This window comes from Centroberyx gerrardi, chromosome 3 (assembly GCF_048128805.1).
Source record: "Centroberyx gerrardi isolate f3 chromosome 3, fCenGer3.hap1.cur.20231027, whole genome shotgun sequence".
In the NCBI taxonomy this organism is placed as follows: domain Eukaryota; kingdom Metazoa; phylum Chordata; class Actinopteri; order Beryciformes; family Berycidae; genus Centroberyx; species Centroberyx gerrardi.
Genome location: NC_135999.1, coordinates 25046563 through 25071308, shown reverse-complemented (window position 1 = coordinate 25071308; position 24746 = coordinate 25046563). Strand labels below are relative to the sequence as shown.

The window sequence follows — 24746 nt, the reverse complement described above, 5'->3', positions numbered from 1 at the left end:
GATTCTTTTTACTGTTCTCATAGCTTTTATTTACTGATGTTTTACTTTCACTTTACTACCACTACCACTTTCTTCTTTTATTTGTTTCTTCTTTCACTGTTCTTACAGTGTCATCGCTTCTATTTACTGTTGTTTTATTGCCGCTGTATCGTCTTGTTTGATTCTATGCCTCTCTGTAAAGCACTTTATAAACCGTTTTTAGAAAAGTGCTATATAAATAAAGTTATTATTATTAAAAGTTATTATTATTGTTACTTAACTTGAGTAGAAGTAGAAGTAGGCATGGGCCGATATGCTTACCTCACGATAAGATTCGATACGTGACATGAGGTTCACGATTCAGTACAAACGATACGATGTAATAAATAAAAGTTCAGTGACAACAAAGTCTGACTGCAGAATTATGTTTATTTCTGAGCCACAAATCTTTCTACCAATGGCACTGGCTCGCTAGAATATAAACAACAATTTTAAAATGTCATTATAAAGTGCAAATAATATAATTTCAATGGAGAGCTTGTGAAATTGTGATGGGCAAATGGTCTCATTTTTGAATACTACAGCAGAATAAAAGGTAGCGAGTTACTTTTTAGAAAAGAGAAAGTTGTTAGATGTGATCTTCCCCATACAATTATAAAATGATGAGAGGACAGAGTTCAAACTTGATGCTTTTAGTTGGAAAATTTGGAACTCACAAAATAAAGTGCACAAACACAGTAAAGCCAGATTACTCTTCTCTTCTTTGCTGACAGGCCGTTCACTGTGAACGGCTCCACAATTAGTCAATTTACGATGTTTCAGTTTCTGTTGCGTATGGAGAGCCACAAAATCTGTATTCTGTAATAGATGTGATTTAAAATCTAGTGAAGTGCAGTACTTCAGTAAAATCCTAGTCCGATAAAAGTTAAATTACTGACTACTCAAAACTCGAAACTACTCAAAAAAGTACACAAAAAAGCTACTCAATTACAGTAACGTGAGTCAATGTAATTAATCACAGTACCTGTACCCAATTAAAAACACACTACCTACTGTACCTCCCGACTTGTCTCAAAGTGAGACCGGGCGTTTGCTGCCAAGGCCCCTAAACTTTGGAATGACTTTCCTCTATTCATAAGATCAGCCAAAACGCTCTCAACTTTTAAGTCCCTTTTAAAAACATTCCTCTATGAATGTGCTTTTACTTGATTTTATTGATTTTGTTTTTGTGATTCTTTTTACTGTTCTCATAGCTTTTATTTACTGATGTTTTACTTTCACTTTACTACCACTACCACTTTCTTCTTTTATTTGTTTCTTCTTTCACTGTTCTTACAGTGTCATCGCTTCTATTTACTGTTGTTTTATTGCCGCTGTATCGTCTTGTTTGATTCTATGCCTCTCTGTAAAGCACTTTATAAACCGTTTTTAGAAAAGTGCTATATAAATAAAGTTATTATTATTAAAAGTTATTATTATTGTTACTTAACTTGAGTAGAAGTAGAAGTAGGCATGGGCCGATATGCTTACCTCACGATAAGATTCGATACGTGACATGAGGTTCACGATTCAGTACAAACGATACGATGTAATAAATAAAAGTTCAGTGACAACAAAGTCTGACTGCAGAATTATGTTTATTTCTGAGCCACAAATCTTTCTACCAATGGCACTGGCTCGCTAGAATATAAACAACAATTTTAAAATGTCATTATAAAGTGCAAATAATATAATTTCAATGGAGAGCTTGTGAAATTGTGATGGGCAAATGGTCTCATTTTTGAATACTACAGCAGAATAAAAGGTAGCGAGTTACTTTTTAGAAAAGAGAAAGTTGTTAGATGTGATCTTCCCCATACAATTATAAAATGATGAGAGGACAGAGTTCAAACTTGATGCTTTTAGTTGGAAAATTTGGAACTCACAAAATAAAGTGCACAAACACAGTAAAGCCAGATTACTCTTCTCTTCTTTGCTGACAGGCCGTTCACTGTGAACGGCTCCACAATTAGTCAATTTACGATGTTTCAGTTTCTGTTGCGTATGGAGAGCCACAAAATCTGTATTCTGTAATAGATGTGATTTAAAATCTAGTGAAGTGCAGTACTTCAGTAAAATCCTAGTCCGATAAAAGTTAAATTACTGACTACTCAAAACTCGAAACTACTCAAAAAAGTACACAAAAAAGCTACTCAATTACAGTAACGTGAGTCAATGTAATTAATCACAGTACCTGTACCCAATTAAAAACACACTACCTACTGTACCTCCCGACTTGTCTCAAAGTGAGACCGGGCGTTTGCTGCCAAGGCCCCTAAACTTTGGAATGACTTTCCTCTATTCATAAGATCAGCCAAAACGCTCTCAACTTTTAAGTCCCTTTTAAAAACATTCCTCTATGAATGTGCTTTTACTTGATTTTATTGATTTTGTTTTTGTGATTCTTTTTACTGTTCTCATAGCTTTTATTTACTGATGTTTTACTTTCACTTTACTACCACTACCACTTTCTTCTTTTATTTGTTTCTTCTTTCACTGTTCTTACAGTGTCATCGCTTCTATTTACTGTTGTTTTATTGCTGCTGTATCGTCTTGTTTGATTCTATGCCTCTCTGTAAAGCACTTTATAAACCGTTTTTAGAAAAGTGCTATATAAATAAAGTTATTATTATTAAAAGTTATTATTATTGTTACTTAACTTGAGTAGAAGTAGAAGTAGGCATGGGCCGATATGCTTACCTCACGATAAGATTCGATACGTGACATGAGGTTCACGATTCAGTACAAACGATACGATGTAATAAATAAAAGTTCAGTGACAACAAAGTCTGACTGCAGAATTATGTTTATTTCTGAGCCACAAATCTTTCTACCAATGGCACTGGCTCGCTAGAATATAAACAACAATTTTAAAATGTCATTACAAAGTGCAAATAATATAATTTCAATGGAGAGCTTGTGAAATTGTGATGAGCAAATGGTCTCATTTTTGAATACTACAGCAGAATAAAATGTAGCGAGTTACTTTTCAGAAAAGAGAAAGTTGTTAGATGTGATCTTACCCATACAATTATAAAATGATGAGAGGACAGAGTTCAAACTTGATGCTTTTAGTTGGAAAATTTGGAACTCACAAAATAAAGTGCACAAACACAGTAAAGCCAGATTACTCTTCTCTTCTTTGCTGACAGGCCGTTCACTGTGAACGGCTCCACAATTAGTCAATTTACGATGTTCCAGTTTCTGTTGCGTATGGAGAGCCACAAAATCTGTATTCTGTAATAGATGTGATTTAAAATGTAGTGAAGTGCAGTACTTCAGTAAAATCAGTCAATGTAATCAAGCACAGTACCTGTACCCAATTAAAAACACACTACAGGACGGCTATTGAGTCGTACAAATCGACTGTAAACCCTATGAGAGAAAATAAATAACAGTCATTTGGTTGTGTTTGCGCCTGTCATCTGTGCTCCTGTGTGTCGAAGCAGCAGAACTGCACCAGTGCAACACACCAACTACAGACCAACTGCTGATAAAATGTGTTTGGAAGTCTGTCAGTTATATTTGCTTCTTTGGCAGGCAGCCAGTCTGTCTTGGATAAGTCTTTTCTACTTACTCTACATTGAAACCACTTAAAATTAAAATTGGCCGGTGAACTTGAGAACCCATTACTCACTGCGACTGATAGGTGAAAAGTTAATACCGCGATCTGTGCCTATTTTTTATTTTTTTTTTACCTGACATTCAGAATCAATCAATGGATAGCAGTCATCCAATAGCTTCTAGGACACCTATTCCCTTAGATGTACTGCTCACACAAGTCTCTTGCTGAGGTGTTTCCTGTCATATTTGATTGTACTTAATAAGCAGTGTTGATATGTTGCTAAGAGCTTGTAATTAATGAGTATAAAACAGGAGCGGGCCTGATGAGACACGGTACCTGTACCCAATTTAAAACACACTGCAAGACAGCTGTCTTTACAAATTGACTGTAACCCCTGTGAGGGAAAATAAATAAAAACACTAATTAGGTTGTGCTCTCCCCTGTCGTCCGTGCTCTGTGTGTTGATCCAGCAGAATTACATCACACCAACCACAGACCAAATGCTGGTAAGATGTGGTTGGAAGTCTGTCAGTTACACTTGCTACCTTGGCAGGTAGCCAACCTGTGTTAGATAAGTCTTTGGCAGTGAAGAAACAAAACTGGCTGGTGTGAATCCACAACTCACTGTGTCTGATTGGTGAAAAGTTTAATTTCACAGCAATAATTAGTATTGTCATTATTATCATTATTTATTTTTTATCCGTTTTAGGCATTTAGCAAAGGACTATCGTTGTTGTCATGTCAAAACCTTGTAACTCCAATTTTGGTGATTTATTTAGTGATATTTTCACTTGAACTGAAGGAGTACATGCTCCTCCATGGGTTGAGAAAATCCTCCAGCTTCTTGGGCTGATGAAATCCTTTTAAAACCCAGTGGATAATGTAAAAAATGTATTGTCATCAAGCTAAAAACATGGCTCTTTTCTTGTAGTTCCTGAAAAGTTGACATTTTGGAGATACAAGGTCCAGAGGGACTCGCAACGATCTGATCAGGTAGGGTGTTGTGTTTCTTCTCTTACAATAACAATAAAATGATGAGTTGAACCACAAGATACAGTTCAGGTGTCTTTACTGTTCAAGTGCAAATTCAACCACACAGGTATCACCACACAGACATATCACTTAGCCTATTAACAGTGTAATGTATCACTTTATCAAAAAGTAGTGCCAAGTGATGATTCTAAATACTGAAATAGTTTTCTTTTTCCAGATACATACACACCACATTTTTCTTTATTTTTTACCATTTTCCACATTTTAGAATAATAGTAAAGACATCAAAACTATGAAATAACACAAATGGAATTATGCAGTGACCAAAAAAGTGTTAAACAAATCAAAACTATCTTATATTTTAGATTCTTTAAAGTAGCCGTCCTTTGTCTTGATGGAAAGGCAAAGGCTTTGGAAAGAAATTCATACATAGGCATCAACTTCACTATTTATATTTGTCTAAGAAACAAATTTCAAGCATTTATTAAGCATAAGACTTTACATTAAAATGGCTTTAGGATTATGAAAAACATAGTGCATTCAGTCAGGTGTGTCCAGACTTTTGACTGGTAGTGTAACATAGCGGTTCAGAGTCTTGCTAAACGATAACTCAGCGGGACGCGTTGCTGGGATTGAACCTGTGACCTTTTTGTTACATGACAGCGTCTCCCACTACAAGGCCGCCCCTGCCACCATCATATCATCTGAAGCACCTTGTTGACAGTGTACAGTCCAACACACTCTGGCGGCCCGGCCATGAACAACAGTACTCCCTACACGCCTCATTGTAATCCATTGCTATTGAACGACCCGCCGCCTCTGCCCAGACAAACACACCATACATCGCATGTTATCTGCTTTCCCTTTGCATAAACCCGGCACCATCTGTGGCTGGATTTGGAGTGCAGGTGGGTGATTTCCCTCTAAATGCTAGTCAGTTGGCTGCGGACCTGCAGCGCTCTGCCAGGTCTCAGTGTTGAGGATTTGGCGGAGTTATAACCTGCATATGTATGCCGCCCCACTGCGAGACTGGACACCATCTGCAGAGTGGTGGCTGTGTGTGGGGGTTTGCCTGTTCTGTATGTGTGTGTGTGTGCAGTAAGTAGATTCTGGGCATGATTATTTGCAGAGGAGTTATGATTGACATGGGCTGGAGAATGGTATATCAATTCCTAATGGATGTGAGAACAGTATTTGTATTCTCATTAAAAAGGGGAGGATGTCTGCTCACTGTTTCGCCGGAGCTGAAATGTGTTTTATTAACTAAACTGGTGACTCTTGCTTTTGCCCGGCTCCTGTGGAGGGATTTTCAACGTGCATCAATCCTCTTTTTTCTTCTTCTTCTTCTCCTTCTCCTTCTCATTACGATCCGTCCCTGATGCAGGTTTTCTCTGTGACTCTGCTTCTCACTCTTCAATTTCAAGAAACAGTACTGGCACAATAAGATCTCTCTCTTGCGCTGCCAAAGCATCAGTGCAAAACACAATGCCAAATACTTTTTTATCCTAGACTAAACAAACAAATGAGCACATGCATATGTACAACAAACGGTAAAGGGCAATTGAAGCTGTACTAGGGAACTTCATATGTTGGCGGCTCCAGATGGCAGCGAGAGGTGAGTGTTTGAAAAAATTTAATTTCAAATCTCAGAAATCCTGTTGATGTGACATCAGTAAACTGCACACAGCTCACTCATGTTTACCAATCCGGCCGGTCTGTGATGCTTCGTACCAAAGGAAACCAAAGAGACGAGAGAGGGAAAAAAAAAGTTTTTATTTCACTGTTCAGTTTTGGACGCTCTTCTCTGTTGTAGTCCAACTTTGTGATTTAGGCTGATAAAATGGGTGTATTTTTACATGAAACTCTTGCCTATAGTGCAGCTTTAATTAAAAATATAGGAACATAATCTTAACCTGGATAAGTTTTCCACTAGTTGCCCCTTAGCTTGTAGCTGGTACTGTAGCTACATAGTTTGCACCCAACATAAACATTTTAGCAAATCCACCGACAAGATATTATACTGTGGCACTATCTAACATTTTTGAACTCATAGTATTTTTTGAAAATTTTTAGAGAAAGAAATTTACACTATGTTCTCACATAGTATAGCAGAAAGTGCAACTCTTTCCTCCATTTTTCTATGGAAATACTGTGGTCACTATCACTTGGATTCACTTAAAAATGGTTCCATATAATTGAAATGTGTTTAATCAACACAAATGATTTGCTTTGGATTTAATTAATTGTCACTGATTGCATAGCGTAAAGAGTAGAAATATAACATCTTTGAGTAAATAACATATTATGATTTTGTAAAACTGACAACCAGTCTTTCCCTGTTTTTTCAGTGCTGACACTGTCTCTCTCTCTTTTTTCTCTCTTTCTCTCAGCCCATTTCGACCAGAAAACAGCTACACTGCATATGGACGACACTATAGTGACACAGCACACACAACGACTCTCCAGCATCATAGGCTACCATGATGACGCGTGCATCATGCAAACTAATGTATGGAACGAGCCCATTGGGAGCGACCTTTCACCTTTGCATCATTATTGGAAGAGGATGAAGACAGTGAATGGGGTCAAGGGGTCATCGGCAAACCTGCAGATATCCTGTGAATTACCCGCAGCTCGTAATGGCTCCCGAGTCTGAAGGCCGCACATAAATCACATCAGATCGTTGGAGAACACCTGAACAAAAACAGAAGGAGCCACTCGGTTGAGAGTAGCAGCGGCGCAGGTAATGGAGGCCACCCCATCTTAACCCCGACTCCCCATTACGCATTGCGGCGGTCCACTCAGCGAGCTATTTCAGCAGCTGCAGGTACGCAGACAAACAGGAAACGCACAGACAACAGAACTTAAAATAGACACCTGGGGACTAACGAGTGGATAATGGCAGGTTGTTGATGGGCTGCGTCCATTATTTCTTCCATCATCCATTGTTGCGTGTTTAGTAACAGTCTCGGTAATGGTGGGTGTTTTTACTTTGCTGCAGGTCAACAGGCTGACCAGCTGAGATGGAGATCTGCAGAACTCCTCCCACGTCTCAATATGGAAAGGTTTCGTTCCAAACTAAGATATACAGTATATGTACACCTTTTGAAAAACATCACGCCTACTCTAACATAATGATTGATAGCAAAACGGATCCATGATGCTTTTTGGAGTGGAGATGATTTGCAAACAGGTTCAAAATGGATATGTAATATTTTGGAATATATTAAAGTGATAATCCGCAAGATTCTTGTTATTCTTGATTTTGGCGCCACTTTTGGTGATAAGCGCTCATTGCTTTGGTGTTTTGCAGTCAATGTCGGTACTGGCCTAAGCTACAGTACTGGAACAATAAAGACACTCAACATAGCACTGCGGTTTCTTCTATTTCTTCTAATTTCTTACATTTATTCCAAACCACTGTTGTTGCGTCCGTATATGTAAAACGCATCACTCCCTGTGCAACCAATGGTGTTTAGAACAGCAAATGTAAAAGCTTTCATGAACTGGCTACAGGTGGAATAACTATTGTATGGTATCAATTGGTGATAGTGTAGCAAAATGGATATTTATATATATATATGAAAAAGTTGCGGATTATTGCTTTAACTTTGTTTTATTTCACAGGCTTAGTACTTGGATCCTTTGTGACATTAAAACAATCTTTTCAGCCCCGACCACAACTATTCCAATGACAGTTTTGCATTATTAAATGTCAAAAATTGTAATTAACAAGATATTTCATACCCAAAGTTTTACTGGCTGACTGAACTGCATAAATGCCGTGAAAAATGTAGACACAGCTATCAAGCGTATGGCGCTAATCCCCGATAGTATTAAGACACAATCCTCCCACATGGGTAAACACGTATAATCACGCTCCAATGCACACACACACACTCAAACGCAGATATAAACACAAAGCCAGTCCCACACACACACACACAGATACATACACACCCGCACATATCACGAGTTCAACAGCGTATTCTCAATATCTCACAAAGACACAGACACACACACACACACTAGGCCAGTTACACACGCACACACACACACTGGAGCTCCATTCTTCCACTGAAGCTCCTCATTTGCTATGCGGCGTTGACATAAAGAGTGATCGGCCCTAGGTGACGGATGTCGAGCCGGATCCCCCCCCCCCCCCCCCCCCTCCCCACTGCGTGATACTGCTGTCCGCTGAGTAAAGCAGCATAAATCAACAGAAACTCCACACCGTGTGAAACCAGTGACCACGCAGGTTAATGGCGAGCTGCAGAGCGTAACATCTAAGATCACAACCGCTACACGCCGTGTTCATTTGTCCGACGGTCATGTTTGAGCAAGTTGGAGCAAGAGTCAACAGCGGCTGCCATGTTAAACATTGATTTGAGCCTCTTCTCTGTCTCTGTTTTTGTGTGCAGTGGGAAGAGGATGCAGTGAAACAGGAGCAGGAGGAACAATATGAGAGAAGTGGATCATGTGGGGTTTTTTTTTTTCTTCTTCTTCTAATTTTTTAAGTAACCTGTACTTTACAAATTGCAGTCTCTCATTATCATTTGGAATGGTTTTTGCCTGCTGGCCTGATAGCTCAGCCGGCCCGAAAATGTGGCTCTAATCTTTCTAATGGCTTATCAAGAGTGAGTTTAGTTCAAACGACTTTGGGAGTGTTACTGCAAGAGAGTGACCTTTTTTTAAAATGGGAGCAAAATGAAAAAAAAAAAAAAAAAAAAAGGACTCTGCAATAATGTGCTGGACGTTTAAATAACAGTGTGGGCTTTCAACAAGTTAAAAATCAGTTACATCTCTAAAGTTGAGGTCATGTGTGACGAAAAAGCCCTGAGGCAGTTAAAATGTGTGTGTAGGGGTATGTGGTAGTGTGTACACCGGTGTAGTGGGTTTTTGTCATTTCCATTCCTACTTTGCACTTATATTTGCATGCACATGCACACACACACGCGCACACACACACACTATGACACTCAACTAATTAGACTAGACCTTCCCAGTCCCCCTGTGAGCCTCAGTAATGACGGATTTGCCTCTCTCTCCACCTATAGCTTATGATGACATGGTCTGCTCAGTCTCTACCACACAAATCAATTAGTTTGTTCATTTTGGGGCAACAACAGACGTGTCAGGGCCGCCGGCCCATAAAGTGGTCTAATCAGACTCAGCCTGTAAATGAGGGTTAGCCTGGCAGATCCAGCCTGACCTGTTCAGGCTGTGGCTCAGAATCACAACTGCCTGTATTCACTGAGTGAAGTTCTTTTTGTAGAAAAAATATAATTAGGAATTTGCTTCTTCGCACATCCCTCTGACACATTTCACCAGAGAGGTTGAACCTGTGCCCTTCCAATTATGGAAGGATCCAGCTGCCCTGCTGCTCAAATATATACTCAAAGACTTTGTGGTTTTAATGCTGTGATGCACAGTTAAACTGACAACACTGCTGATGGCAGAGAAGGTGCCTCCTGCTGGTTGATAGCCATTGGAAACAACAAAACAATCCCACAGTGCGTCATGTGGAACCTGACTCTACTGTGTTAAAGAGCCCCAGTGTGACTATGTTTACATGATATTGGCCCATTGTGCTATGTTAGGCCACATTTGAGCCTTTATTATGGCTTCAGAATGAAATGAAAGGGCAGACATTGTCATTTTTTTTTAGCGTTATACCAAACCGTTTATTGTAAAACAAAACTCTGGTGTCTCTTAATCCACAAGATAGCAGAACAACTTCCTTGCAAAGGCTAAAAAGAGAGTAAGACTTGACTTTTCCAAGCAGTTCCTCTTGGGGACGGAACAAAAACTGCAGCAGTACTTACCGGTTCAAATTAGGACCTTGGGACTCGGGAGACAGACCTCAAAACAGGCGTGTAATTAGATTAACACCCTCTGTCAACATTTTTTGCCGGTGGTTGGGTTTTACCGCACGTTTCAGGATAAGCCGTTTCTAATCCTGTTAAACTTTTTGCTAAAAGTCACCCTCTGTGAGGAGGTGCGGGCTCAGATGGGGTACCCGTGTGGGGAGATTTTCTTGGATCACTGAGGAAAAGGGAACAATATGTTTTCTCTGGGGGACTGCCTGGACATTTTGTACCCAGCCAGCCGGTAAGAGCAACGCTAATTAACTGAGACAGATATCGCCGAAGACTAATGGCCTGGGTTCCTCTATTGATGCCCTCCAATCTTCACCTGTAGCCTTCACACGTCATTACCAGGGCCAGTCATTACAGCAGAGTATGGCCAATGTACAGCATGTACCCGCTGGACTGGGCACTTATGTAAGTGTCCATGTGATGCAAATTGAATAATGACATCCCCTTTTTCCTACACACAGCAGACACTCTGCAAGTCAAGTTGGTGTGGAAGCCTAAAATTGTGTTTGTGTAAGTACATAAATGTGTTGATGGCCATATACCAATGTGTATGTGTGGGAGTATCTGCGTGTGTGTGTGTTTGAACACGTATGTGCGCAGAGTGCACAGAACAAGCCACTCAGTGAAGTGATAAGGTGTTGTACTGTCCATTAACTTCTTTTTTTTTCCCCCCTTGACTAACGATTTCACAGCATTTAATGGGAGATGAAGCATTTGTCACCGGAACGAGGAAAGAAAAACGACGTTCACAGGAGGAGGAACCCTTCCCCCCTCATTCATCCCTTCCACCATGTTGTTTCAGAACCAGAACCAGAACGACTTTAATCACCAAGTGCAGTAAATGTACAGGAATTGCATCTGAAAATGACTTGAAAATCCATTAACCGCCATGACAACAGGAGAATGATGAGGCAAGTTACGTCAACTCAGAAATCAGAATCCCTTTATTCATTAGTACAGTCTATCTATCTATCTATCTATCTATCTATCTATCTATCTATCTGTATCCGGTGATGCAGTATAATCATGCAGTATAATAAAATTGGGTAAATTATGAACTCCAGCTGATGATTATTAAGAGGCAAACAAACACTAACATCAATTAAAATCAATTATATTTTTACAAAAGCATTTTTCCCCTTAAAAAAACCCTATCCTCATATAACCTAAATCATTTTGATGCTATTTACTGTGATGCATTGTATGTATATCTTAATTAATGAATTTGTCAGCATGTACGTATGCAAAGGGTGTATGCATGTATGTATGTATGCAAAGGGTGGAAAACTCTCCTCTACATCCCTGACTATATCTACCTGCACACACACAGGCAAGAGATGGAGAGAACGTGAGGGTGAGGGAGAGCAAGAAAGAGAGGAGATGGGGGAGGAGCCGGGAGGGGAGGGGGGAGGGGAGAGCCGGCCACGAGACTCATCAGAGTAGAGAGGATAATTGGTGGCCGACCCTCCAGCGTCCATCATCCTCCGCTGAATAGAGGGGTGACTGACTAACGCTGCTCAGGTTCACTGGGAGCAGCCGCATCACGTGCGCACACGGGTACACACAAGCAAGCTTACACTCAGAGGCAAACTTGCACACAAACACACAGCCAAATACTCATATTCACACACAAACTCGCATACAGAGTCTAATGTATATGTGAATTACTCACTCTCTCTCGATTGTAATTAGGGCTCTTTGATCAGGGTGGATGAGTACTCAATAAGTACGTTAAGTAATAATAAAAGAAGTAAAGTGGCGTGTTTGTGTGTGTGTTCGCTACTGTAACTTAATTTAACTTTTTCCTTTTGCTACTCGGCACATAAAGTGGCTCGTTAGACTGTTAAGAAATGGGTTTGTCTCACTTTTTCAAGGTGTATGCATGCTGAAAGAGAAATGTGATAGTTATATATTCATATGTAAGGATTATCCACACACATGAAAACATCGTGCCGGGCCTGATACTGTGTTTTTGGGAAGGGAACACTAAAACGAGCAATGCTGCAATCATCTATTTGAAGGAAAAATCCAACTGAAAACACTTTAACGCTGTTAAAAAGCAGCTATTGGTGATGTTCCTTGCATTTCTGGGCCCATTTTGTTATTTGTATTGTTCCCACAGATAACTGGCCAAACATACAGTGGATGAGATGCCGTCAGCGCAGCTACAATGGAGTTTGATAGCAGAAACATTTTCAGCTCTCTAAAACATCAATGGTAGATGTCAGGTTTTGGTGTCAGTGCCTCAGAATCAAAGAACAAGAGCTTCTTTCTAGACTCACCACTTTTCACCGATGTTCAACAATCATACAGGGAGAAATCCATCGTAGAAGAGGCAGAGAGAGCAATTTCTCCACTGACAGAATGCAATGCAGCCACAAGACTAGAGAGTTTTGAGTAAGGGCATGACCCACTATTCTCCACTGGAAAAACTCACTATCGCTCCACCTACACGTACAAACCCACGGCTGAATGAAACAAGTTCACTCCTCTTCTCTGGAGGCTGTCCACAGTCATTTTAGAAACGTAGGACATCACTAGCTGAAGTAGCAGGTTGAGATGATCACCACAGACTGATGATATATAACAGTGTAACAGTATGTGAGGGTGGATTTTTCCTTTAACAGTCATATGACAACTGTGCAACTGGAGCAGGCGTTGTTGGTCAGGGGGTGGTGGAAGGCATATCCTTTGGCTAATAATGCTAATGCTAATGCTAGCCCTAACCCATATCCTACCTGTAACCAAGTTGTTGTTCATGAAAACCTTTTCTAGTCATTATTATTGAACTAACCGCTCATACTGAACCTAACCAACAAGCTGTTTTGGGCCTTAAAGGTCCCATATTGTACAAAATTGTATCATTGTATCTAGTCGAGAAATTGTGAAATTTGAAACTTGTCCGTTTTGCCATAGCTTCCTTATTTAAAGTCCCCATGAAATGAACTCCCATTACTTTTACTTCCTCGAAAACACAGTATCTTTCATGGTGACCTCATGCTGCACTAGTAGGCGTAAATATACATTTCTAACCAATAAAACCATCAGATTTTTGAACAATCCCACCCTGACTGATATTCCATTGGTTTAGACTTTTGAATGATCCCTCACAGCACTATGTCCCGCCCCAACATCCTGTAATGCATAAAGTCCAGGAAGTAAAGATGCCATTTCATGGGGTCTTTAAAAATCATGTGTCTCTACAAGCTGTTTTGATTTGGAGCCCTTGGTGACATCACTCAGGTTGAATAGCCACTCCCACTCACCGAGTCTCATTTTCTAGCTTTTCTCGTCAAAAGTCGAAAGCCCAAGGCGGCCAATCACGGTTCATTAGCATAAAATCATCGCCTGCAGAAAACAGCCTGTTCTTTACAATGGAGACAATGAGAGGCTGAATTTAGGTGTTTTTTTCTTGCTTAACACAAACGTTTTTTAAAGACTATAGAGAACTGTGTTAAAACAAGTGCAAATTCGCAATAGCTGCGACCACGTACGCGCATGCAAACACGCGTGGGGAAATTTTTGTGGACCAGCCAACCGACCGACCGACTGACAGAGCGAGCTTTAGAGCTGCTGGTCGCAGCTAAAAAAAAAAGAAGTAAAATATGGGACCTTTAAAGGGCAACACTGACATTTTGAATTCTAGTCTTTAGGCACTTTAACACAGGGCCAGGTGTTAGCAGGTTAATGTTGTGTAGCCAACATTTCTTTCACCTGGCAGAATCCACAACTAATTGAAAAGGCGGAACAACAGACGTGGAACAGAGAATCGAGCTATGGTCTGTTTGTCTGTCCCTGCATCCATCCATCCATCCATCCATCCATCCATCCATCCATCCATCCATCGCTTTTGAGAAATGAAGTCACCAGGGCATTTGAAAAGTTGTTGAATCTAGCGACAAAGTTGCCAAGATGTCAACCGCAAAGAGTGAAGCCAGCCACTCTGTGAAGAAACCTCATTTCGGCCGCTTGTGTCCACAATCTCGTTCTTTCGGTCGCTGCACAAAGCTTGTGATGACAGGTGGCCGGCAAATCAAGAGTTTTGCTTTGTGCTGTATTTCAGCCACAGTGTATACTTCAGATGACTTGGCAAACTACCTCCGGAACTAAAAGATGAATGTGACGTTCAGGTCTTAACGTCTGTCACACACCTACTCAGCACCGGCATAAGGTGAACAAATAACGATGGAATAGGTCCCACTGTGCACTGATATCAGAGATGGAGCAGTTGATAATATGTCCCTACTGTGCCATCTAACATTATTTGTACATCACCTCTAAATGAGCTTGTGGCAATATATATTAGTCACATGATCTCAAGTATCATAACAATCCTGCTTTCTGTTTCTCTTTACCTTCAGCGCCCCATGGCAGCACATAGCTCAGTACTGAAAGTGTTTGGCTGTCAAACAAATTCACTTCCGAAAACACAACACACAACACTGTGGGCAGAGGGAGAGTGGGGAGGCTGGAGGGAGCAGAGTAGCTTAGTGCAAATGGTCAAAACAACACACACCTTGAAGCACACATTTATATTTCTTGAGGCATATTATTCAATCATGAATCACTGAATTGCATTGTGAACAGACTCGCAAATCCATTCACTGCAATTACAACAGGAAAATGATGTGAAGTAAGGCGCATAAATTCATTTTAATTGGCAAGGACAATGAATGTTGATGGATTTGTCTTGAGGACCCAGAACATACTAGCATGGTGTAAGGACAACAGAACAGGATACGTGACAGACAGTAGAGTACACCACTCTACTATAATGAATGTCCAAAATATCAGCGACATCTTCCTGATATTGAGTTACAGCCCCTTTTTGCACAATCCACATCTCAATTTGTCTCAGAGCTTAAAAATCCTTCTCTGACTGCTTCTGCTTCTCTTCATCTACATTCTCCTGTACATAAGAGAGAGTTCATAACGGCTTTTACCTGGATTCACCTCATTAGTGCACTTCATGAAAAGAGAAAGTGTAACTCCTATTTTGTACATTGAGTGTGGGTTCAACATTCAATATGCAGCTCAATTCTGTATGCAGGTCCACTGTTTCTCTTCTAGTATGCAGCTGCTAAATGAGTCTCAGGCTAAGTCAATCCATGGTGAATTTTAACAAGATTTGACTTTTTCATTGACTGGCGCAAAATTAACAGATCTGCTTAACAGGCCTCCTGCTTTAGCATTTAAATCTGGTGAAATGTGGATGTGGAGTGGACTTTAATAACAATGTTATTTTGTCATCCCACCAGGGAGTTTACACCCAGTGCCATCCCTTCCTGCGCCACAGTCCCACCATGCTCAGACGATCATTACACCGCTAATTGGACAGACTAGCAAGGCTATTATTGCTGCTAATGCTTCCGGAGTTTAAGTAGCCGCTCGTCCCTCATCGCACAGGGGCACATGGGTAATTTTTTGGATAACGAGGACGGCGAGCCCCACCTGAACACCTTGATTTTCATTATTAGGAGGTGACTCACGAAATGCCTGGAGAAACGAGTGTGAAAAGTCTCTTCCCGTCTTCCCGGGGAAAAGAAAGGCGCTCAGTGTCGATGCTCAGTGGGTTAGTCAGCTCTTACCGTAAGGAGACGCTGAGGTGTGATTCACCTGCCCATGACTCTGTCCAGTAGAATCAACAAGGGAATAACAAAAGGATACATTTCTGATGGACGGCTGCTCCTTTCGTGTGTGGGGATGTGTTGTGTGTTAGCTTTGTGTAAATGTTAAGCGGGAATATCTAAGAAAACCATTTCATCCACATGCTTAGGAGCCTGTATTATCATTTCTGTGTTCAGTCTTATTGCTTTATCTTGAGTAAAAATCATGCAAGGCCTCATGTGAGCCGGTAGCTAATCTAATTTTTACATTACATTAGTGCATTAGCACATTATTACTAATTAACTAGTTGCACTGCAAACGATACCTGTAGGATTTGCTGAAGAATTATATGCTATATGCAGGAGTGAGAGCAGAGACCGGGGAGATAAATACAATGCTGCTTCCATCTGCTGTAGGAGAAGAAGTACTGCAGTTTTCTAAGAGTGCAAAATGGGATATTTACACTTCTTATTTACTGAATATTATTGTAGTTATTAGCTATTTTGAGCCCTTTAGTTGCAAAATATCAACATTATAGGGGATGAAGTCATCTGTGTTTGAGCAATGATCACTTAATTTCCATGTGTATGCTTCATTTGTTTGTTATTCCTGTAAGGACTAAATACAATCTTGCTTTAACTGCTAACTTTGATATTTTTTCCTGTCTTTGTGCTGTTCCATGTTGTATGCTGCCTTTTATTACCACTGCCTTTTCTTTGTAAAGCACTTTGTAACAAAACAACTGGTATTCAATGTATTTCACTTTATTTAATTGTAGAGGATGACAGAGATGTAATACATGCAGGGATACAACTACACAGAGTGTCTTTCCAAAGTCTCCCTCACTTTTTTCCTCACTGCATACCTCTACATTTAGATCATAGCACCAAAATGTCCTCCGGACACCCCTTCAATTCATTTATTTTTAGCATTTGTTTTAACCTGCAAGTACCAGAGTGCCGGATGGGTTTTACTACATTAGGGCAATTCAGATAGGGTTAAGTAAGATGTCAATCACAGAAAAGAGGTAAAAGTATACTAAATTGACTTTCAAATACTTCCTTGTGATTCACTGTATTATCCTGTGAAGCAAACGCTGTCTATGTGGCACCCATGCAAGACTAAAACCTTGAAAAGTAAATACTACTGTGACAGGTCAGGTCTGCTCATGGATCCAAACTATTATGTATTTTCAATGAATTTCACTAGATCATTTGATAAAAGATGTATCTCCGTTGCCTTGAAGGGGGCGGTACTGGTGATTAGCTTGGCGACGTCGTTACTGCTCTCTCTTGGTCCGCTTGGCCAGAGACACCAAGGCAGTGAAGAAGGTCTCTGCTTTCTCCGTCTCCTCCAGTTTAGACTTGCCACAGAAGTAAGGAGGAATGAACTCCATCGGGTCTGTGGTGCCCAAAACCCAGTTGAAGGTGCTGAAATAGGAACAACAATTCGGTTTATGCGGCGGTGCAAACTCTAAACTGTACAGTGTGGTTTCAATATCAGAATCAGGATCACTTTATTCACCAGTTGCAATAAATCCTCGATAGGATACAGGAATTCGTCTTGTTGTCATGGCGCAGACACAGTGATAATTAACAAAGTGTCACAGAGCACAGAGACACACACATGGTCACAATTAAGGAGAACAGGCTCGAGAAATGTCTCGTTGGCGTGTTACTTTTACTTTTTGCTGTAATCAGCCTAAAAGTCGCATACACAGCAAGAGTGATTTTTTGGTGACAATTATTTTGAGTTGACAAGAGTTGACTGGAGAGTTGTTTGTCCACTTGTAGAGCTGATATGGCTCTGGGGCGGCTGCTCAAAACTATTTAAAAGTGTTACATTAACTCTGATGGGTGTAAACCTTTCCACACTTTTCCACACACTCCCACATACACCCATACACACCCACGCTTTGTAGTTTAGTTTAGCTGTAGTGTGGAATTTCTTCTATTTGTATTAAATATCTAATTGTAATGTTATTGTAATATTATATGTTCTGTGTACTGTTTTTTTCCTCTTTTTTGTTCTCCATCGAGGCCCACATTGGAAACAAGTGTTTAAGTATGCTTATCCTCTGGGATGTACTATTGTCTGTACTTTTATACCCAATACAATCAATCAATCAATCAATCAATCAATCAATCAATCAATCAATCAATCAACATATATAAGAAAAGCACAGAAAACTGTGACACTTAAATAAACAATGGCACAGTGTTCACTTTTAATACTGACAAATTTGCTGTGTATGTGCTATTATGCTTTATTGAGCATCTAAGGAATAGGTGAATTAAAAAAGTAAAATAAATGTACAGGAAATTTCTGGGTGACGTTGGTGCAGAGACGTACAGTTTTGACAACTTGCCTGTACATACTGTGAACACTGCACTGGGTTTCACAGTACTAAATGACACAGATAATCCAAGAACAACAGGACTTCGCACATTAAGAGCAAACAAGCGCAAGACAAGACATGCGATGGTCGGCAGACTAGACTGTACATATCGCACATCAGGCTCTCATCCTCCCTGATGGCTTCACTCACCTGATGGTGGTCCATCCAGACTCCGGTGAGAAGGCCATGCAGGTCAGGGGGATGCAGCCAACATCAGTGAAGACGTTCATGTACATGCCTGCAGACAGGGAGCACGGGTCACATGGGAGAACTTGATCGAACCACACAAAACACTCCAAATATTATTATGAGTGGAAGTAGAATGGAATTTCCTCCTCCTCGCTGAAGCAACACGCGATACGTCACACAGAACAACAACTTGGTCACATTAGACGCAGAAATCACAGTAGCATCTAGTCTCTAATTATGTTCCTAACAGTTTTCATATCACTGAGGTGATGCGGGGACAGGCATTAGTACATGAGTAATACAAGGCAACAGTAAACATGGCATGTCATGTGTTTGGGCTAATTATTCAAAATTTTATGTTACCCTTCTCATATTGTAGTAGTGATAGTATGGTCTTTGTTGATTTACTTGCATCATATCTCAGACTAGCCACTCAAGCCAATCTGTGTATTTTTTTGAACATGACAAAATGCATCGTCTCGCCAAATTTTGTTAAAAGTGGGAAAGTCGTGTCTGAAAATATGACATTTGACTTTAAAATGTTGATCTTTAATCATAGCGCCCACATCAGTCCAAGGCAAGTTTATTTATATAGCACATTTAATACACAAAGGCAATTCAAAGTGCACAAAGCTACACAAGGTATATAAGACATTAGATAAGAAATACAGGATAAGATAAAAAAAACAAAAACAAATAAGAGATAAAGTGTATAAGAAGAGAGAAGAAATAAAGAATTAAAATGCATAAAAAGAGTATAAAGATCAAGTTGCATAGGCAGTGCAGAACAAAAACAAATGAGTGTAATTTGCAAGCATAGCTGGATCGGTGTAGTTTCATGTCAGTCCGACTTCCGGAGTTTGGGCCTTTCAAGGTTTAAAATTTTGACTTTTTATTACAGCGCCCCCGTCAGGCTAATGGGTGAATCTTTTAAATGTCGGAACAAATGCATCATCTCTCCTAGTTTTGTGAAAATAAGACCAGATTTCATCATGTGGGAGATTTATATTATAATAGGCCGTCTTACCGTTGGGTGGCAGCACTCCAGCCCAAGTGTTGACTGTCGCACCCATTCCCCAGGAGGAGAGGGAGCCCATGACCGCCTGACTCATCAGCTGAGCCTCAGGAGACACCTGCATGGGTGCGAAGGTGACATCCAGCTTCCTCTTCTTGCAGGAGAGTTTTCTCCAGTCGATATCATAATAGACTTTCTGAAGGGAGGGAGAGAAGGAAGAGAGTGCAAACCTTGTAAGGCTCATCGTTGATATCTTTGTTGACTATGTCTAAAGTTTGAATAGTATTTGAAGTCAGAATGTGTAGTAACTTACACTTTATTTCCATTTATACCGTGTTGTTGTTAAGTATTGTCTTTATTTTATTGTCTGTATTGTATTGTCTAATGTTTTTTTTTGTGTGTGTGAACCTGTAGAGGATTTAGCAGCTGCTATGGTATGAGCTGGGAGGCAATTCTGAATGAATTCTCTGCTTCTATCAGTGTCAATTCATGAATGAACTCATAAATACCACTTCACCTAAGGAATTGGAATTGGAATTTGAAAAAAACGACAGGAAAGAGAATTGGAATTGAATTGAAATTTCATTAAGTTTAATTTAATTAAATGAAATTCTATGAAATTCCATGTTTTTTTTGTTTTTTTTCCCCTACCACATATCTGAGATTACACGTGGTGTTATATATTATCAATACTGAATATCATAAAATGTTAAAGGGAGCTTTTGATGCAGAACATGTAATCGTCATACATACATTATGATTGAATGTATTTGATTTGTTTAACTGTCTTTTGTTTGATTCATAACGTTTGATTTATAATGTTTTGAGAGTCGAGATAAACTCTCTTAGAAGTGGAATTCAGTGGAATTCAGTTCTGTTTCTTCATTCCTTCATTTCCTTCATTCTTTCATTCCAGTTCTGTCTCCTTACAGCTGGGTGACATTCCAATTTCAATTCCAACTCCAGGAACTGATTTGGAATTTTCGATGCATTCTAAATTCAATTCATGAGTGGCAACACTGGCTTCTATTGCTCTTTAGTGCGTTGTTAGGTGTAAATTATGCACAGAATAGCTAGCTTTGGAGTGCTGACATCATTCACGTTTACAGGATATTAACTGAAGCTTAAATGGAGGGATTAGAGATGCTGATGCAGAGAAAACAGGGAACGAAGTGAAAATTGAATGAAAATGTTCTGCAAGGTGAGTTTCTGGTTCACTGAAACTAATAACCAGTCAGCTGTTAGAGGAGTGACATCCAACCTGCTATTCTTATATTGTAAGAAGAACTGTATTTCAAACTGTCAAACTGTATTTGCAGGTAATTCTTACCTTTTGTTTTAACCTGCATGGACTACCAGATCGTCCATGTTCCCTGTCATTCACAGTGAAGTCTACAAAACTGAAATACTGTACTGTGAAGGTCTAAAATGTCTGGTATTCATAGCTCTATCCTATGTGGCAAAGCCCAGCCACCTGGCAAAAACGAATCATGAAAAATATATTTGACCAGGTTTGTGTAGTGTGCAGTACCTGGTTGAAAAGCATCAGCTGGTCCAAAATAAAGGTTTCATTGCCGATCATCCCATAGTTTCTGACACGCACCCTCTGACCAAAAGCATCATAGTGCATCTTTCCAGTGAACATGACGAGGCCATCGCCCGCCATCTGAGAGAGAGAGACAGAGAGAGAGAGAGAGAGAGAGAGAGAGAGAGAGAGAGAGAGAGAAAAAGAAGGGGGTCACTTTTCATGAGGCCATCTTTTGCACGCACACACACACACACACAACAGGGGGAATGGAACTGAGAACAACAATAATAACTTTATTTGTATAGCACCATGTTTACAAAGTGCTTTACATACAATAAAATCCACAGTGATGTAAAAGTACCATAATTACATAAAATGAAGTTGAATAAAAAAGAATAAATAAAAAATAGAAATAAGAAATAAAAAGTAAGATAGAGATATAAGTAAAAACAGATCGAATTTTACATAAAAGTGTGTGTGCCGAACCACATGAATGCCCAGACAATACAAGTTGTCCCCTAAATAGACAGTAATAAGTAAATAAAGAAATATAAAAGTGTGTTTTTAGAAGGGATTTAAAAGATGAAACTGATGTAAGGGTGGAGGAAAAGGAAGGAGAGTGAAGAGTGAAGGAAAGAGAAAATGTGAGGAAAATAGATTCTGGAGGATATTTCATCTGGCCATACTCACCAGAGAGAAGCCTCCACTCATCAGAGGTGGAGTAACTGGAAGAGGAGGTCAGAATTATTAACAAACAAGCTCTGCGTGCCAAATTTAACATACTGAATATGGGTCCAAAACAGCTAAAACTATGATCTATAGTAAGTGGGGTTTTTTTTTTTACCAAAATTAAATATTGTTCATTTGAAAAAAAAAAAAAAATGTACTCCTACAAAAAAAGGATACTATGAAAATTAAGGTAAAGTCCTTTGTTAAAATTTGTTTAGAGATACTGAATGTTGAATTTTAGGGTATCAAGATAGATAAAAAAAAATAGAAATGAACTCATATGTATGTCCTTCAGTATTATTATGCTTAGGTCAGGGAAAATAATGAGTCAAAACCCAGTATCAAAAATGACCAAAAGTCAAACTGTGACCAAATTCAAGTTTCAGGCGCACATAAAATAATAACCATGTCCAGTCAAACTACTGTCCATATATTACACATCATCAATATTGTTAGGCATATGATCAAGAAATATACAAAAAATAAATAAAATTTCTTGTTCTATTGTTGTTCTCTGTCTATTGTCCATATACAGTATTTTACAATATTGTTATGCATATGATCAGAAAACACTACAAAGGCTATACTATTCAGTTATGTGTCTGTCATGCCAAATTTATTTTCCTTTTCATGCTTTTCAAGCCCCTTTGGGTGTCTTTAACCTGCACAATTTAGTCATTTTTTCTTCCCTCTGTATTAACATGTACAGCTAAACTAGACGATCAAAAATTTAATTCAGAAACTCATATTGTAAAACATTGTTAACCATATGGCCAGTAGATACGATACTATAATACCACTGGATACTAACATAAGAGTTATTTTTCCACCCATCCCAGCGTCCCCACTCACTCACCGCAGGGTTTGGGCTTCTGGGCGGCAGCAGCCACCAGCGCCAGGCTGAGGCAGGCCAGCAGACTGAGGAAGTTCATGTTGAGAAGCTGTGGGAGAACCTTTAGAACCCGGACGAGGAGAACCTGAGGGTGCTCTGACCTCCGGGAGTCACACAGACCTCCTTATATACCTGCTCACAGCCGGCCCCGCTCACATCTCTGAGGGTCTTCAGGAGAGCAAACATCACCAGTTTACAGCTTTCCCGCCTAGATAGGGTGTTATGGAAAAGTTGATATGACAAATGGTGATAAGGTTATGCAATCTGTCACATGCTTTTTTTCTTGTTCGAACACCAGGCTCATCAGATTATTACACTAATAGATATTACACTCCCTGATTTGTGATGCACTCATGTGTTTGCTTGTATTTTTTTATTGTGTATGTCTTTTATGTTTTAACTCGGGAGGCACTTTGTGACACTCGTCTTGAAAGGTCAAGGTTCAAGGTCAAGGTTTCTTTATTAGTACCCAAGGGTAAATTTGTTGTGCACGTGGGAGATTCAGCAATCCAAAAGTTAAAAACAAGACATCACAGCAATACAGATTCATAAGACATCAAAACAAATAGTTTAAAACAAGTATCATTAATTAAATTAATTAATTTCGAAATAGTATTAATATATATAAACTCCTAAGAAGGTCATGACAAATGCCATACAAATAAAGTTTTATTTATTATTTCCATGTTAAAGCCATGAAATAACAAGAAAATCAGTCATAAGGTATCACTGTGTCACTAATGTGTCATTTATTCACACAATAAACTGTAGTACATGCAGATGAAAATAGATGACAGAATATTTTGCTGAATGCCAAATGGACTTTACCTGATTACTGTAAATATTCATTAATATGATTAAAGTATGCAAATTAAAAAAGGTTAATAGTTTTGTTGTATGAGATATAAAAACTAGCCTATTATAAATTCAGATAGAACCTCACAATATACAGATAACCAAATTTAAAGCATTTAGCTTCTGCTGGAGATCTTCATTTTCAAATATCTTGTTTCAAAATAAAATATCACCCTTCCTTATTCCAGAAGTGTAACCTGATTATCTGTTGTCACATAATATATAGTAAGATTATTGGTAGCATGTACACTGTCTTTCTCTCTCTCTATACAGTATATTTACCTTTTTTAGCAGATTTGCTGAACATGCAAAGTCTTTTATAGCTATGCCCTGCTTCATGCAGTTAGTCACATTCACACCTGGAATCTGCAGCCAGTGCAGCCAGTCTGTCATTTAGCAGGGTGATGAAGTGCCTTGCTCAAGAGCAGGACGAGGGAAGCTGCAGAGCGAGGGGACAGAGCTGCTCCGGGGATTCAAACCCGTATCTCCAACACTGTGGCTGCCAGCTGCCTGCTTCTCAGCCAGCAACTGTCAACAACACACTGCTGTATGCTATTTCATGGACACTTATCTAAAGGACCTTAAAGTACAATGAAAGCTTACACGTCTCCTTTCCTCAGTGTTACTTCTGCTACATCTGAAATATACTGTGCTGCTGAGTCTGCTATTGTATGTATTGTGTGTTGTATCATGTATGTTTTTCATGTTAGTTGGTGGCAAAAATGACTTCCATTATGAAATGAATAGTATTAAAAGTATTAAATTACTTAACAAGTAGATTTGTTAAATAGTGTATATATATACAGTATATATATGTAGAGAGAGAGAGATAGATGGATAGATATAGATAGATAAGGATGACGCACCTGACTATGACTTGACAACCCAACCTGACCTATTCTTTATGATCATTATCAAAGTCAGTGGATCAATTGATGAAGGCCACATACACACACGCTGATTGTAATGAATAACTACAGCCTCTGAATTTAAGAAGTAAGAAAGGTCTAAAAGAGATTGACATACCTCTCACATATTGCAATCTTAGTAATCATTTTGCCTGATTCTTGGTGCCCTT

General features: G+C 39.4%; 1 protein-coding gene across 1 annotated transcript; it reads right to left on the bottom strand.

Moving 5' to 3' along the window:
- Positions 1 to 17341: 17341 nt before the first annotated feature.
- Positions 17342 to 22853, bottom strand: LOC139917212 (ependymin-like). The gene is made up of 6 exons (XM_071906295.2): positions 22778 to 22853; positions 21883 to 21917; positions 21196 to 21330; positions 19677 to 19860; positions 18611 to 18698; positions 17342 to 17492 (listed from the first exon to the last, which is right to left on the bottom strand). Exons 1-6 carry the CDS (start codon positions 22851 to 22853, stop codon positions 17342 to 17344), a joined length of 669 nt encoding a protein of 222 aa, XP_071762396.1.
- Positions 22854 to 24746: the final 1893 nt, after the last annotated feature.

Excerpts from the sequence above, each read along its gene's own strand:
- LOC139917212 (XM_071906295.2), bottom strand. The coding sequence starts at position 22,853 with ATGAACTTCCTCAGTCTGCTGGCCTGCCTCAGCCTGGCGCTGGTGGCT. Across the intron at positions 21,331-21,882 it reads TGAGTGGAGGCTTCTCTCTG|ATGGCGGGCGATGGCCTCGT; the intron begins GTGAGTATGGCC and ends TCTCTCTCTCAG. Across the intron at positions 18,699-19,676 it reads TGGAGTGCTGCCACCCAACG|GCATGTACATGAACGTCTTC; the intron begins GTAAGACGGCCT and ends CCCTGTCTGCAG.